Here is a 14,130-nt window from a genome sequence, read left to right on the forward strand (position 1 = left end):
GGTTACTTTATGTGGTACTGTCATACCTTATTTTATAATGATAGAATAATCTTGAGAACTGTAACCAATGTTGTCTCTGACATTCTTTTTTCCTTCCTTTAGTCCTGATAAGCAGGAGTATCAAATTAAATGATTGTTAACCTCTTGGTTGTGATCTGTTACGTTTTATGCTAAGAGTACTCAGTTTCTTTTATAGCTGTTTTTCGCTTCGTTTTGTTACAAGGTCCTCATTTTGGGTAGACATTTGTAGGGTCTACCATCTTTAAGTTATTTTGTGTTCAATTAAGTTATAAAATGAGCAAGTTCCGGAGGGCTCATCATATTCTCGTTTGGTTCCTTGTGGACCTACCATTTTTGGTTTGGTTATACAGATATTCTATATGACTTACAGGCAATAGGGAACTTTTTGTCTCTATTTTTTTTTAAATGTGTTGTTTGCCTGGCAGCTACTGTTTGGAAGATTGTGTCTTCAATTTCATTTTTATGGATTTGTATTCTTAGTATCAATGTTTTTATTTATTTCCCACCCTTTCTTTAATTTTTGCTCTGTATTCTCTCACTGGTAAGTATTACCAGGGGGGCCAAGATAATTGGAAATTAACAACAAAATATAAGCAATTTCTATATCTTGGCCCATACCCTGGGTAATACTTACCAGGCTCCCTCCCTTTGTCTAGTTCACCTGTTTTGGCTGGACATCTCTAGGAGGAGGATGGGGTGGTGTCTTCCTAAGGCTTTTATGTAAATGAGGGGAGTGGATAGTTCTGTCCACGCCCCTCAGGAGAGGGGGTCTCACTGGTAAGTATTACCCAGGGTATGGGCCAAGATATAGAAATTGCTTATATTTTGTTGTTAATTTCCAATTTACTCCTATTGTCAATTTTTCTTCATTCTCTTGGTATCTATATTTGAAAAGCAAGAATTTAAGTTTAGATGCCGGCCCATTTTTGGTGAACAACCTGGGTTATCCTTGCTGATTGGACAGCACCAATAAACAAGTGCTGTCCATGGTTCTGAACCACAAATTGGCTGGCTCCTTAGCTTAGATGTCTTTTTCAAATAAAGAAAGCAAGAGAACGAAGAAAAATTGATAATAGGAGTAAATTAGAAAGTTGCTTAAAATCGCTTGCTCTATATGAATCACAAATGAAAAAATTTGTGTTCAGTGTCCCTTTAAACAACTTTCTAATTTACTTCTATTATCAAATGTTCATCATTCTCTTAGTATCTTGTGTTGAAAAATGCTCAGGAGCATTCAATGTCTGGATTTGCAAGAGCACTAGATAGCAGCACTATTTCCTGCCATGTAATGCTGCAGACACCTAAAGTATCTCTTCAACACAAAATGCCTTTAGAAACAAAACAAATTTGATAACAGAAGTAAATTGGAAAATTTTCTTTTTTTAAATTGTATGCTCTGAATCACAAAAGAAACTTTATGTATCAAAATATGATTTTCATGCATTTATATCTTGTAACGTAAACAATGACATTTAAAAGTAATGTACTTGCTTTCAATTGCATGAGAAAAATGTGGACTTCATAACTAATGTAAATATTTGCGAGTCTAACGCTCGAAATCGAACAGCAGAAGCACCATTTATATTGCCTCTAGTTCACTGTAACCATGGGGACTAATTACCATGAAATAATCACGTACAGTTACATCTCTTTAGCCCGAGATAAGCAATCAGCTGAGCTCAGTCCGACTCCACACACAACCTTCCCGCTGCCTCTCGCGCCACTGTCCCGCCCACTTTACCAAACCCTCGTAGTTGAGTGTTATACAGAGCAACCTAACTTATTGTGTCCTTCTTACGATATGAGCTTGAGGTCGTTAGCCCCGCCTTACACCAATCAGTAATCAGATCCCATACTTGCTCTGGGATCCTAGCCTTGAGATTGGATACGTACATTGTCTATCTAGAAATCACTGAGCGAATGAGGGACTTGGCTTTCATTTTGACTGTTGAGAGGGAAGTGGAAATGTTTATGTCCGGTGTTATGAAGATTGATTATTGAATCTATATGTAAGTATTTGACGAAGCGCAGGCTGGTACCGGTGTCTTATGCTCGGGTGCACGAATTAGCTAACTGTACTGTTGAGCTTCTGCTGGCATCATATATGCAGAGTTACCATAACCAATAAGTACTGTACGTAATATATTGCTCACTTCTCATGAACGTGTTTACAGACTTATCTTGTTTTATGTACATTTTCAGGCACAGTACATGTGTGAGTTGTGTTATTTCAAACTGCACTGATTGACGCTATTTTAGCTGTGCTATTGAGTACAGATTACATTGTTAATTGGTCATAAAATGATATAGTAACTGTTTAATAAAATATAAATATCTGTATGGGATTCAAGTTTTTTTTTTTTTTACAGCAAGTATCTTACATGTAGTGCACAATGTCTATAGACTTTGATAGTGGAGCATTGCAAACTCAACACGAAGATGAAGAATATGACAAGGAAGATTATGCTAGAGAACAAGAGGTAAGAACATATGACATCAGTGTTATAAGTTAAATTAAAACACCCAGTGGGCACCATCTGTTCACCCCCACACAATTTTAATAACCTATATTAATTTCACCTTTATGTGAAACCCCACTGGGGATTAGCATACCTGTACCATCTGTTATTTCCTGCCTTGTTTATATGCTTTGTGCTGCATTAAAGGGTTAGAAATCTTTGCAAAATGTAGTGAAAATAAAAGACATTATTATAATTATATAAATATATGATATGAAATCAACCTACTTTTTTGCTGAAACGAAGCTTCTAAATATATTTAATTTAACTTTTAAATTTGTATAAAATGAGCTTCAACGACTGCTCATAAAATAGGCAGGGTTTATGTAAAATTAATTCCCGTGCCCCATCCAATAGCAAAGCAGTTCCGCCCCCAATTAATTTTAATATTCATGGGAGGCAAGACTGGCAGAAGCTGATTGATGTATCAAAATAAGTATGCATTACTCGCCGCACACAATGTTTTCATTCTGTCACCGACATATAAAAAATAAAGTCACTGAAGCAATAATCAGCCTTGATTTAGCTAACTCCACAACATAGACAGGGGCTATCAAATATTACTGTCTTTGTCATTGAATGAAATGTCCCCTATCATGACTTAACTAAAGTGGGTGGCCCCAGAAGACTGACCGCTGCACACATTTTAACTCTTTCTGGGAAGCTTTACCCCAAGCAAAAAAAATGCAAAATAACATGATAATATTTACCGTTCTAGTCACAGGGCATACACCTTACACTGACACAGTGAGCTAGAAGGAGCGCTAGGGCTAATGCTGGGGGATTCGGGCTATCACTGTGAATCATCATTGCACTGATGCACCTTGCCCACCGATAGCTACGTCACATGCCAAATGTCTGCCCTGCATTTGGTGACAGCGCGCTGCAAGAGAAGGCTGAGAGGGACCAAGATGCGCATGCGTTACTCAACAAAGAAAATAAATGAGTATGCGGGCCACCATGATGTTTCTACCTAGGTAGAACATCATTATAGGTCCCACATAATGAGCAAAAAATGGGTTTGGTTAAATAAGGATTTTCAACGAGCAATACCAAGAAAAGGACATTAAACTTTTAATAGGCACATATTACAAATATGTATAATATTTAATGAAGTTTTAAAAAATATTAAAACATTTTTTGAGTTTCCTATCCCTTTAATGACGCAAAGGTGCTCCAATCATTATAACTTGTATACTATTGATTATATCAAGCCCACAAGAACTTGTAGTTTACTTCACTGTTGTTAAAGCAATAGGTCCATTTAAATAAAAGCATGTCTGCAGTATAATACCATTAGCAAAAGTGCTTCTAGTATAAGTTCTAGGAGTTTTTCATCATCTGCTGTAAATGCCCTGTGCGGCAACATTCAAACACCACAGAATTATAAAAAAAAAATATATAATGCTGCTATCTGAGCATTAAAGTTTTTTTTTTTTTCTTTCTTTGTGTACTTTGCCACTGACATATACTTTATGGCATCATTCATTTTAGAAGTCAGTGAAATGTCAAATATAAGCAACTAATTCCCCTCTCTTCTACTTATTTCAGCTACAGCAGTTGTTAACTGATCTTCCCCATGATCTGCTGGAGGATAGCCTCCCTTCATCACCGGAGCCAAACTACAGTGATTGCAGTGACCATGACATCTCACAGTCGTAAGCGAGAGGTTTATAACAAGTTGGAAAGTTAATCTTTAAAATAATCATATTACATTTTAAACATGAAAAATACAAATGAAGAGATACTAAGTATTAAGCACCCACAAGTAGCAGTTTTAAAGGGATAGTCAAAATTAAACTTCCATGATTTAGACAATTTTAAGTAACTTTCTAATTTACTCCTATTATCAAATCGTCTTTTGTTCTCTTGGTATCTTTATTTGAAAATGCAAGAATGTAAGCTTAGGAGAGGGCACATTTTTTATTCAGCGCCCAGGGTAGCGCTTGCTGATTGGTGGCTTCATTTAGACACCAATCAGCAAGAGTAACTCAGGGTGCTGAACCAAAAATGGGCTGTCTCTTAAGCTTACATTCTTGATTTTTCAAATAAAGATACCAAGAGAACAAAGAAAAATTAATAGGAGTAAATTAGAAAGTTGCTTAAAATTGCATGCTGTGTCCAAATCATAAAAGTTGATTTTTTTTTAATTTATTTATTTATTTTTTGTCTAGACTATCCCTTTAATTATATCAAACTTGCACCGACAACATAAGTGGATCTGAAATATCAAGATCAATAAAATATGTAATCAGTCTGTCATATAATATTATTATCAGGTATTTGTAGAGCGCCAACAGCTAATTATGCTGACACTATTTGTGATTTTCCTTGTACATCCTCATACACTGTCTTTAAATATAATTTATAACCATGGGTTGATTTCTCATTTCCTTTTATTCCTCCAAAGTAATCAGCATTGGGATACAGAGGCAAGTTGGGGATTACCTAATCAGCAAAAAGTAAGTGTTTCAGTTATTACTTTACAAATCCCTAATAGATCACACAGAGCTGAGCAAGTGCATTGAAATACCTTTAAAACACAAAAGCCAGATTACGAGTTTGTGCGCAAGCCATATTGGGTTTTCACCATCCTTTCTAAAAAGTTAAAAGTAAACACGATTGCCTAAGCACAATCGTTAATTACGCTAGAATGATTACCGCGTTCTCAAAGCTGTGGTTAACTGTTTTGTGAAACAAAAAAGTTGCACAAAACACATAAAAAATACATTACAAAGTACAGTTACACTTATAGTAACACCATGTAATAAAAATTATTCAAAATAAATATTGCACACAAGTTCTAAGGTCTCAAAGATATGAGATCTTAGTTGTTAGAAGAAAAGGAAAAAAAATTGCAGCAAAGGGCGTAAACATTGAGATATATACATTTCTAAAGATGTGTATGTATGTGTATTTACAGATATATATATATATATATATATATATATATATATATGTGTGTGTGTATGTGTGTATATATATATATATATGTGTATGTGTGTATATATATATATATATATATATGTGTGTGTATGTATATATATATATATATATATATATATATATATATATTATATATACACACACACACTATTCTACGTTCAGCTTTTTGCGCTTGTCGGGATAGTGCAAGAGCGAAAAGAGTTTACTTTTAACTCGTAATAAGAGCGCAATCCGGTAAGCACAAAAAGCTTACTTCTAGTGCAATTAAAGGGACAGTCAAGTCCAAAAAAAACCTTTCATGATTTAATTAGGGAATGTAATTTTAAACAACTTTCCAATTTACTTTTATCACCAATTTTGCTTTGTTCTCTTGGTATTCTTAGTTGAAAGCTAAACCTAGGATGTTCATATGCTAATTTCTTAGACCTTGAAGACTGCCTCTAATCTAAATGCATTTTGACCACTAGAGGGCATTAGTTCATGTGTTTTATATAGATAACATTGAGCTCATGCACGTGAAGTTACCCTGGAGTGAGCACTGATTGGCTAAAATGCAAGTCTGTCAAAAGAACTGAAGTAAGGGGGGCAGTTTGCAGAAGCATAGATACAAGGTAATCAAAGAGGTAAAAAGTGTATTTCTATAACAGTGTTGGTTATGCAAAAGTGGGGAATGGGTAAACAACAATAATTCTGGTGTTGACTGTCCCTTTAACGCTCAAGCAGAAGCATTAATTTGCACTCCACTCGTAATCTGGCCCAAAATCTATTACTACATATTGCAGAGATTCTTTGTATGCAAGCTTATATTTTATAGAATGTGGTCTTTGAATTTGCTCATGTTGTTGCTCCATACACTTTTTTTTTTTATTTTTATTTTTTTAGAATGCATATACAACAAATCATTGTAACACAGAGTTTGTGTTTAAACAAGGAGAGCCTCTTAGAAACCAAGAAGGTGATAAGTTATCAAATGGTGGATGGGGAGCTCTTCATAGTGAAAATGGACAGAATGTGTTTGACAGGTACAAGTATCCTACAGAAGATACTGATAATGAACCAAGTGACCAGGTTTATCAGAATGAAGATTGTTACAGCGTACCTGGCAGTGAAGTGTATCATTTACCAGAAGACTTTCAGCCATATGACAGTGGGAAACAGAGTGAACATATCCCTGCTCCTAAACGTGAACATTTCCAGGTTAGTTGTTTTGATATAAATAATGGCATTTCATTATATTACAAATTGCAGGTCTTTTCATAGAATGAGAAGTCAGTGCACTCACTGTTGGCAATGCCTCTCTGGTCTATTGCTGTGGCCAATTCAAATCATAAGTATTTAGATCTAATAAAAGCAAATGCTGTAGCATGCCACAGGGTCAAAATTGTACCTATTTATGTATTCAGGATACATTCTATCCTCTTGGGAACTGGATCATGTTCTATTTTCCGTGGCATTTTATGACTAAAGCAGACAAAAACATACTGCTGTGTTTCATTTTTTTGAAGGCATGTGAAACCTATTTTCTTCTTTCATGATTCAGATGGATCATACAACTTTCAAATTTTATTTCTGTTTTCAAATTTGCTACTTTCTCTTGGTATCCTGTGTGGAAGGAGCAGCAATGCATTACTGGGTGTTAGCTGAACGCATCAGATGAGCCAATTATGAGGCAAATCTGTGTAACCACCAATCAGCTGTTACCTCCCAGTAGTGCATTGCTGCTCCTGAGCCTACTTGGGTATGCTTTTCAATAATGGATACCAAGAGAACAAAGTAAAGTAGATTATAGCATTAAAATGGAAAGTTGCTTAAAACTGCACACTATGAATTAGGAATGGTTCATTTTGACCTTACTGTCCCTTTTTAAACATTCTTTATGGGTTTATATTTTGAGTATAAAGTACCTTTAAATATGTCTGTCTTCTAGATGTTCATTGCATCAGAAGGAGCTGGTAACAAACCTCCAGAGTCTGTTCAAGTAAAATACAATCCTTACCCAATTCTAAATGGTACCTGCAAGAATGTGAATACCCAAGATCCTCCAAGAAGAGATGGTCATTTTGATGACTTGCAAAGAGAGTTCTTGGATACAGGTGAAAGTAAGCGCTATATCTCATTACAAAATTAGTATATCTTTTGTGAATATGCACGACTTTGATAAATAGATTATAATATGCAAAATGTTTTTTTTAAGGTTCTGCTAGCAATATGCAATTTGTTCAGCTTCAAGTTCTGTATAAAGCAAGAGGCAGGCAGCTTGAAGAATTAAACGAGAAGTTGGAGGAAAGTGATCGACAGATAAGATACATGAGTCATCAGCTTGCAATTGTTAAAGGTAAAGCTTTTGACATTGTATAGAGTGATTTATGTCTCTCTGTACGTACCTGGTAGAGGATGGAACATTTTGGCAGCTGATTCACCTTCTAATAAGTGTGATTTTTCTTGTTAAGAGAGAATACAATTAGTTTATATTTATTTAAACATAGTATTTTCACTTTCTTTGAATGTAATGGTAAGGTGTATAAAAATATTTTATCATTTCAGATGAGAAAGACGGCTTGGCCATCAGTTTACAAGAATCGCAGTCACTGTTGCAAAGTGCCAAAGAGACTGAAGTGCAATTAAAAGGACAGATGGCAGCTTTGGAAAAAAATATTAATGTTTTAACCACAAATGAAGAACAGGTTAGGGTATTTTTTTATATACTTTATTATAATGGCATCTTGGCACATTTTGATTCTCTTGTCCATTGTTATTGTTGCTTACTGCATATATGGGTTGCTAACTGCGGTTTATTAAAAATGAAATACATTTGTTTCTACCCTGTATAAGCAGTTTTCTTGTCACACTTACAGAGGCAGTTGTCCTTATCAGCCAGTGGGGATTAGTAAGAAGTATGAAACAAACATTGACACATTTTAATTACATTCCAACAGCTTTGACTGCAAACTAAAAATGATTAATTGAGCATATTGTATTGTTCCTTGTATACAATCCCTGCCAAGGGGAGCCCTCTCCAGAGCAGAAATACATGACTGGGACCTAGCAAAACGCATCTGGTGAGCCAATGACAAGAGGCGTATGTGCGTAGCCACCTATAAGCAGCTAGTTCCCAATAGATCATTGATGCCCCTGGGCCTACCTAGCTATGCTTTTCAGGAAAGGATACAAAAAGAACAAATTAATTTTGATAATAGGTGTAAATTGAAATGTCTAAAAAAATTAAAATATATGTAGATATTGTTTGACCAGGTTTGTTAGAATTTCCCTTTAAGAGGTGGTGTTTGGTCACAAAATGTAAAAATTGATATAGAGCAGTTTTGTTTTAACTTTCTAATTATTTGTTAATCCTCTGACTACTTTTGCCTTTTTTTATAGTTAAGGAAAGAGTTAAAAGTAGCAAATGTTGCAATGGAGAGTATGCAGCAACAGATCCTGGATTTGAGACGTTCTGATACTATGCAAAGAACAAGAGAACAGCATGAAGCGGTTGTTACAATGCTTAAAAATAAGAATGAAGACCAAGTATTGGCATTGCAGCAGAAATTGGATGATGTTACTAATGCACTTCTAGAAAAGGTAAACTTGCTGCTGTCTATGAAACTCAATCCAAACCCTGATATAATCCAGGGCTTGGGAAAGCTCCGGAGCTAGGAAGCCAATGGCTCCTAATTATTGGCTAATTCTACTTGTCGATCATTAATTAGGGACTCCTCCACTCCACCTTTTTTCTTTAGCGTAGCGCCCCTTCCCTCCCTCTCCCTTTATTTATTTTTATTTTCTGCAGGGTAGGGCCCTCCCGCCGGCGCCACCAGCAGTGTTACTGTCTGTAACGATCTGGCATCTGCTCTCATATGGAACTGGAGCACCTATCGTGCTCCGGTTCCATATGTGGGCAGATACCTGGAGTTCAGGAACTCCAGCTGTAACTTAACAGCCGAGACTGCTGGAGCTTCCTGAAGCTCAGACATATATAAACATTGTGCACTATGATAAGTCAAAGAACAACTATATATATATATATATATATATATATATATATATATATATATATATATATATATATATATATATATATATATATATATATATATATATATATATATATATATATATATATATGGCCCTCGTTTTACAACGGTTCAATTTACACCGTTTCAGAATAACAACCTTTTTTTTCCATTCATTTGACTGCTATTGAAAAGCATTGAGAAGCAGTGCATTTATTAAAATAGCCAGTAGGTGGAGCTGTCCGCTTGTGTTGCAGCAAAGCCAAGCAAGCTGAAATTAATCAGTTTAACCAGACCTGAGCTATCGAGCAGATTTCAAAGGAACAAGATCTTCCTGTCTATAAATCAGTTCAGATTGGAATCCATAGAAAGAACTGTTTGCAGAAAAATGCAAGTGAAGTCTGTGTTGTGTGATTTTATTAGGTTTATAATGCTGTTTAGCAAATGTTTTTGTTCATTTAACTTAGTTTATTTATATTTTCTGTGTTGTGTTATTATTTTATTAGGTTTATAATGCTGTTTAGCATTTAAAGTCTTCATTTCAAATCTTTAAAAATAATTATTATGTGTTACTTATGCCAATTTTGAGAGGGGCCTGAAACCTAACTCCCTCACTTCCCATTGACTTACATTATAAACTGGGTTTCAATTTACAACGGTTTAGATTTACAACCATTCCTTCTGGAACCTAACCCCGGCATAAACTGAGGGCTACCTGTATGTATGTGTGTGTGTGTGTGTGTGTGTATATGTATGTATATATATATATATATATATATATATATATATATATATATATATATATATATATATATATATATATATATATATATATATATATATATATATATATATATATATATATATATATATATATATATATATATATATTTGGGTGAAGGGGTTAAATCTCCAAAATGGAAACTATTTCTTATCTTTTCACTAGTGGTGCAGACCCTCATAAAGCATCATTTTAAAATACAAAAGACAGCAATGGAAGATCATGCTTGCTAGCAAGTCTGTTATTGTTAGGAACTATCTTCCATTGCTGTTTTTCTTTTGCCTATTAAAGGGACATAAAACAGGTTGAGATCTGTGCATATACTAAAAGGGCTAATTAACTAAAAATAGTTTGCATAAAAAAATTGTTTAAACATTCCTGGCAAGTATTTTAAAATAATGTTCAAAAATAAGCAAAACAAATTACATAGCTAAGCTGCTTGGAGCAGCTAACTCCCACCCTCATATCGGTGTTTAGACACAGGTATTGTATTTCCACTGAGTTCACAGCTTCTAGGCATGCTCCAGCAGATAATCCCTATGCATTTTTGTATTCTACCAAAAGAACAATAGACATAGATTCATCCATAGAAGGAAATGTGTGGGGGGAATTAGAGCTTTACAATTCAGAAACTAAAAAGAAAGGGTTAATAGTGAGGCACTGCAGTAAAAAATTTGCAGAAAAAGTAATTAAAGTCCCAACTTGTTTTATGTCCCTTTAAATATTTTTACCAGTCTGCCCATAGTTACTTTCCTTACCTGATATGTCTGTTTTCATATAAATATAATCAGCTTTTGTTTATGTTCTGATAAGGACCTGGTGCAAAAAATCAACAACCAGACAGAGCCCTAAACAGAAGTATGCAGTTATATTGCCCATATTTCTATGTTGCATTTCTAACCAACAGTACCCCAAAAGTGAAAATATCCTGCACCATATTACGGTGTTTTGCTTATTGGGTTCAGTTAGAAGGGGCCTTATCTGACATACTTTGTCACAAAGGAACCAGGTAATTGTGCATTCGAGGGTGGCATTTTTTACTTACTAGGTTTTGTAAAACTAGTTGGTGTTTCACAGTGTACTTTCATGTAAACATAATTTTTGTACCTACAGGAGCCATTGCAGTATTTTAATGAAGATCTTTATACTTGGTATTTTTATTTTTTAGTCCTGTTCAACATTAGTTATACCCTTGACAGATTATTAAGCATGTGCCTTATTTTATAATAGTATTATATATTTTATACTCATTATGGTTCTATTTGTGTGTTTGTTTTTTTAAACAGAGAGAATTATGCTGTCGTTTGGAGGATCAACTAAAGCAAACTGAAAGAAAGCAGGAAGAGAGCAAGATGGAGAAGACCGAGATAATCAACCGGTTAACTAGAAGCCTGGAAGAAAGTCAGAAGCAGTGCGCAAATCTTTTACAGACAGGTAATTTAGAAGGCAAAATTAGAGCTGCAGAACTTTAAATAAATACAAATCCTTATTTTTGTTGGATTTATAATTTCATGTTACCTGGTGGGGTTTCAAATTAATTGCATTTTTAACCTTTGATTCTTCAACCTGTTTTAGGCTCTATACAGGAAGCAAATCAGTTACGGTTGCAACTTCAACAATTGCAGTCTTCAAAGTTTATAAATGATGGCATGAACAAGGCTTTGCAGGTTAGTATTTAACATTTGTATGGAAGTTGTCTAGTTTACTTTTCTCTACACTGATAAATTGGCGATATTTTTCCAAATTCCACCCCTGTGTGTGTGTGTGGGCTTTGTAAGGCATGGGCGTTTTGTTCAGAATTCAGAATTTGTTTAACAAACGCAGAATATGACCACAGGAAGCTGCATTTTGTTCTTTTTTGTCATCAAATGTATCTGTGTTTGCACATTCTGTAAAAATGCCCATGCCTAGTGTTTATGTCATATAGTGATGCTGTTTTTAGCTTTTCTTGACCATCTGTCATTGCTAGAGCATGCATGTCCGAAACTAGTATTTTGTCTATGGGCTCTAGGATGTTTGTTTAATGTGAGCAAGATGAAAGTTTTAGCTGTTATGTAACTGCAAATCTTTAAGATTTTTCTTTTATATAGATTGTCTCCTCTATTATGATTATTATGCCTAGAAAGTTCAGGCATTCCGTATTAAATAAATCAATCTGTTTTATTTGTTGAGGTAGCATGACAAGATTCTTTTTGACTAGGAATAACACTTCCCTTCTATAGACAGTTACAAATGTAAAATTCCTGCATGGGATTTTATTAGATCTAGACTCGGACTTGCATTATTTTCTATAGTAATCACATTTTCCCTTTTTTTTTTTTTTTTTTTTTTTCTCCCATATACATTTTAGGGTGATTTTGTAATGTGTGTGTTTTTGAATATTTTTAGTCTTAGTATGGATTTTTCTTTTCTTTCAATAAAACTGCGTATTTATACTGCAGTATCCCAGTATTGTCCCCTGTTCTGTCAAACCTGTTAATATATGTTTATTTTTTCCTTTCTCAGCAGGAAATAGAAGAATTGAAAGAACAAATAACCATGTATGAATCGGCTGCAAAGCTTGGCATTTCTATCAGTAGGGGAGAACCGGAAAACTTTTCTGATTCATATGTAGATTTGGGAATAAAAAAAGTTAACTGGCAAAAATCAAGATTCCAAAGGTACTTTTTATAGTCAACATTTATTTAATTTCTTTTGGAATATGGAATTGTATACTTTTGCATTTACAAGAACTTAAAGTACTTACTGCATTTAGAACGCATGTTAGAATGCATTTAGCCCATTCATAAAATGTTTACAATGTTTTGTTGGACAAATTATCATTAAATAAATGTATATTAGTTATTTGTTGATCTGTGCTTTGGGTAGGATAAGTAACATTTATAAATAACAGAAACTATTATAATATTGTAAAGTTTTACATTGCCCCGACTGGCTGGCAACTTTTTCTGTGGAGTACATTGTATGAAATGCTATGTTTACTAATAGTCTGGCATGTATATTTTTACTTGTTGTTTTATATTTTAATTTCATTATCAGAGATATATATATATATATATATATATATATATATATATATATATATATATATATATATATATATATATATATATATATATATATATATATATATATATATATATATATATATATATATATATATATATATATAAACACGGAAGGGAACTGCACTCTCATACCGGACCGGGTACACATCCCTGCAACATGCTCAGCTCTGGGTGCCCCTGGCTGTCCCCAGAGCCACAGTCAGTTAACCCCAGACAGGTCTGGGTGCAAGAACCATAGGGAAAATGACAAAACAAATTAAAAAAAATGTTCTCTGTGTGGTGTGTGTATATATGTATATATATATATATATATATATATATAGCTATTATATTCTAGAACAACATTGATGGTCCTTTCTAAAAGTGCATCATTGTCAAGTGTGTGTGTGACTGTGTATATGTATGTATGTTTTGATATCTATCGTCTGGCACACTCTTGCAAGCACACGGCTAGATTAAAAGCAAAGTTTAAGAGTTAGTCACAGCATTTGAACAAATGGACCGCGAACAAGGGTGACACACAGACCTTTTGTAAGGATTGTATGGGGTTCACATCCTGAGTCACCAAAAGCTGTGCAGCTGTCATGAGTTTTGCATGGTCATGTACCTTGAGACTGCAGTCCATTTCCGTGTTTTGTGTGTGTGACCAATTAAGATTTAGATGTGAATGAGTCTGTGGTTTAAGCATCTAATGGGAATTACAGTGTTGGCCTATTATAAATAATTTAATTTATGGGGTGTATTTTATTTTTTGAAGCTTAAAGCACGTTTAAGTTCTTTAAATA

At 34.3% G+C, this 14,130-nt stretch overlaps 1 protein-coding gene across 1 annotated transcript in view; it reads left to right on the forward strand.

Moving 5' to 3' along the window:
* The first annotated feature begins 1,975 nt into the window (after positions 1 to 1,975).
* The window catches only part of CEP152 (centrosomal protein 152), a 170,052-nt gene continuing 157,897 nt past the window's right edge, over positions 1,976 to 14,130 (forward strand). The window contains 12 exon segments of the mRNA XM_053719332.1: positions 1,976 to 2,030; positions 2,391 to 2,501; positions 4,092 to 4,198; positions 4,951 to 5,002; positions 6,369 to 6,683; positions 7,414 to 7,585; positions 7,681 to 7,821; positions 8,031 to 8,170; positions 8,865 to 9,065; positions 11,564 to 11,711; positions 11,853 to 11,944; positions 12,783 to 12,937. Of these exon segments, the coding sequence (XP_053575307.1) occupies positions 2,415 to 2,501; positions 4,092 to 4,198; positions 4,951 to 5,002; positions 6,369 to 6,683; positions 7,414 to 7,585; positions 7,681 to 7,821; positions 8,031 to 8,170; positions 8,865 to 9,065; positions 11,564 to 11,711; positions 11,853 to 11,944; positions 12,783 to 12,937 (1,610 nt within the window). The 5' untranslated portion in view covers positions 1,976 to 2,030; positions 2,391 to 2,414.

This window comes from Bombina bombina, chromosome 6 (assembly GCF_027579735.1).
Source record: "Bombina bombina isolate aBomBom1 chromosome 6, aBomBom1.pri, whole genome shotgun sequence".
Lineage (NCBI taxonomy): Eukaryota > Metazoa > Chordata > Amphibia > Anura > Bombinatoridae > Bombina > Bombina bombina.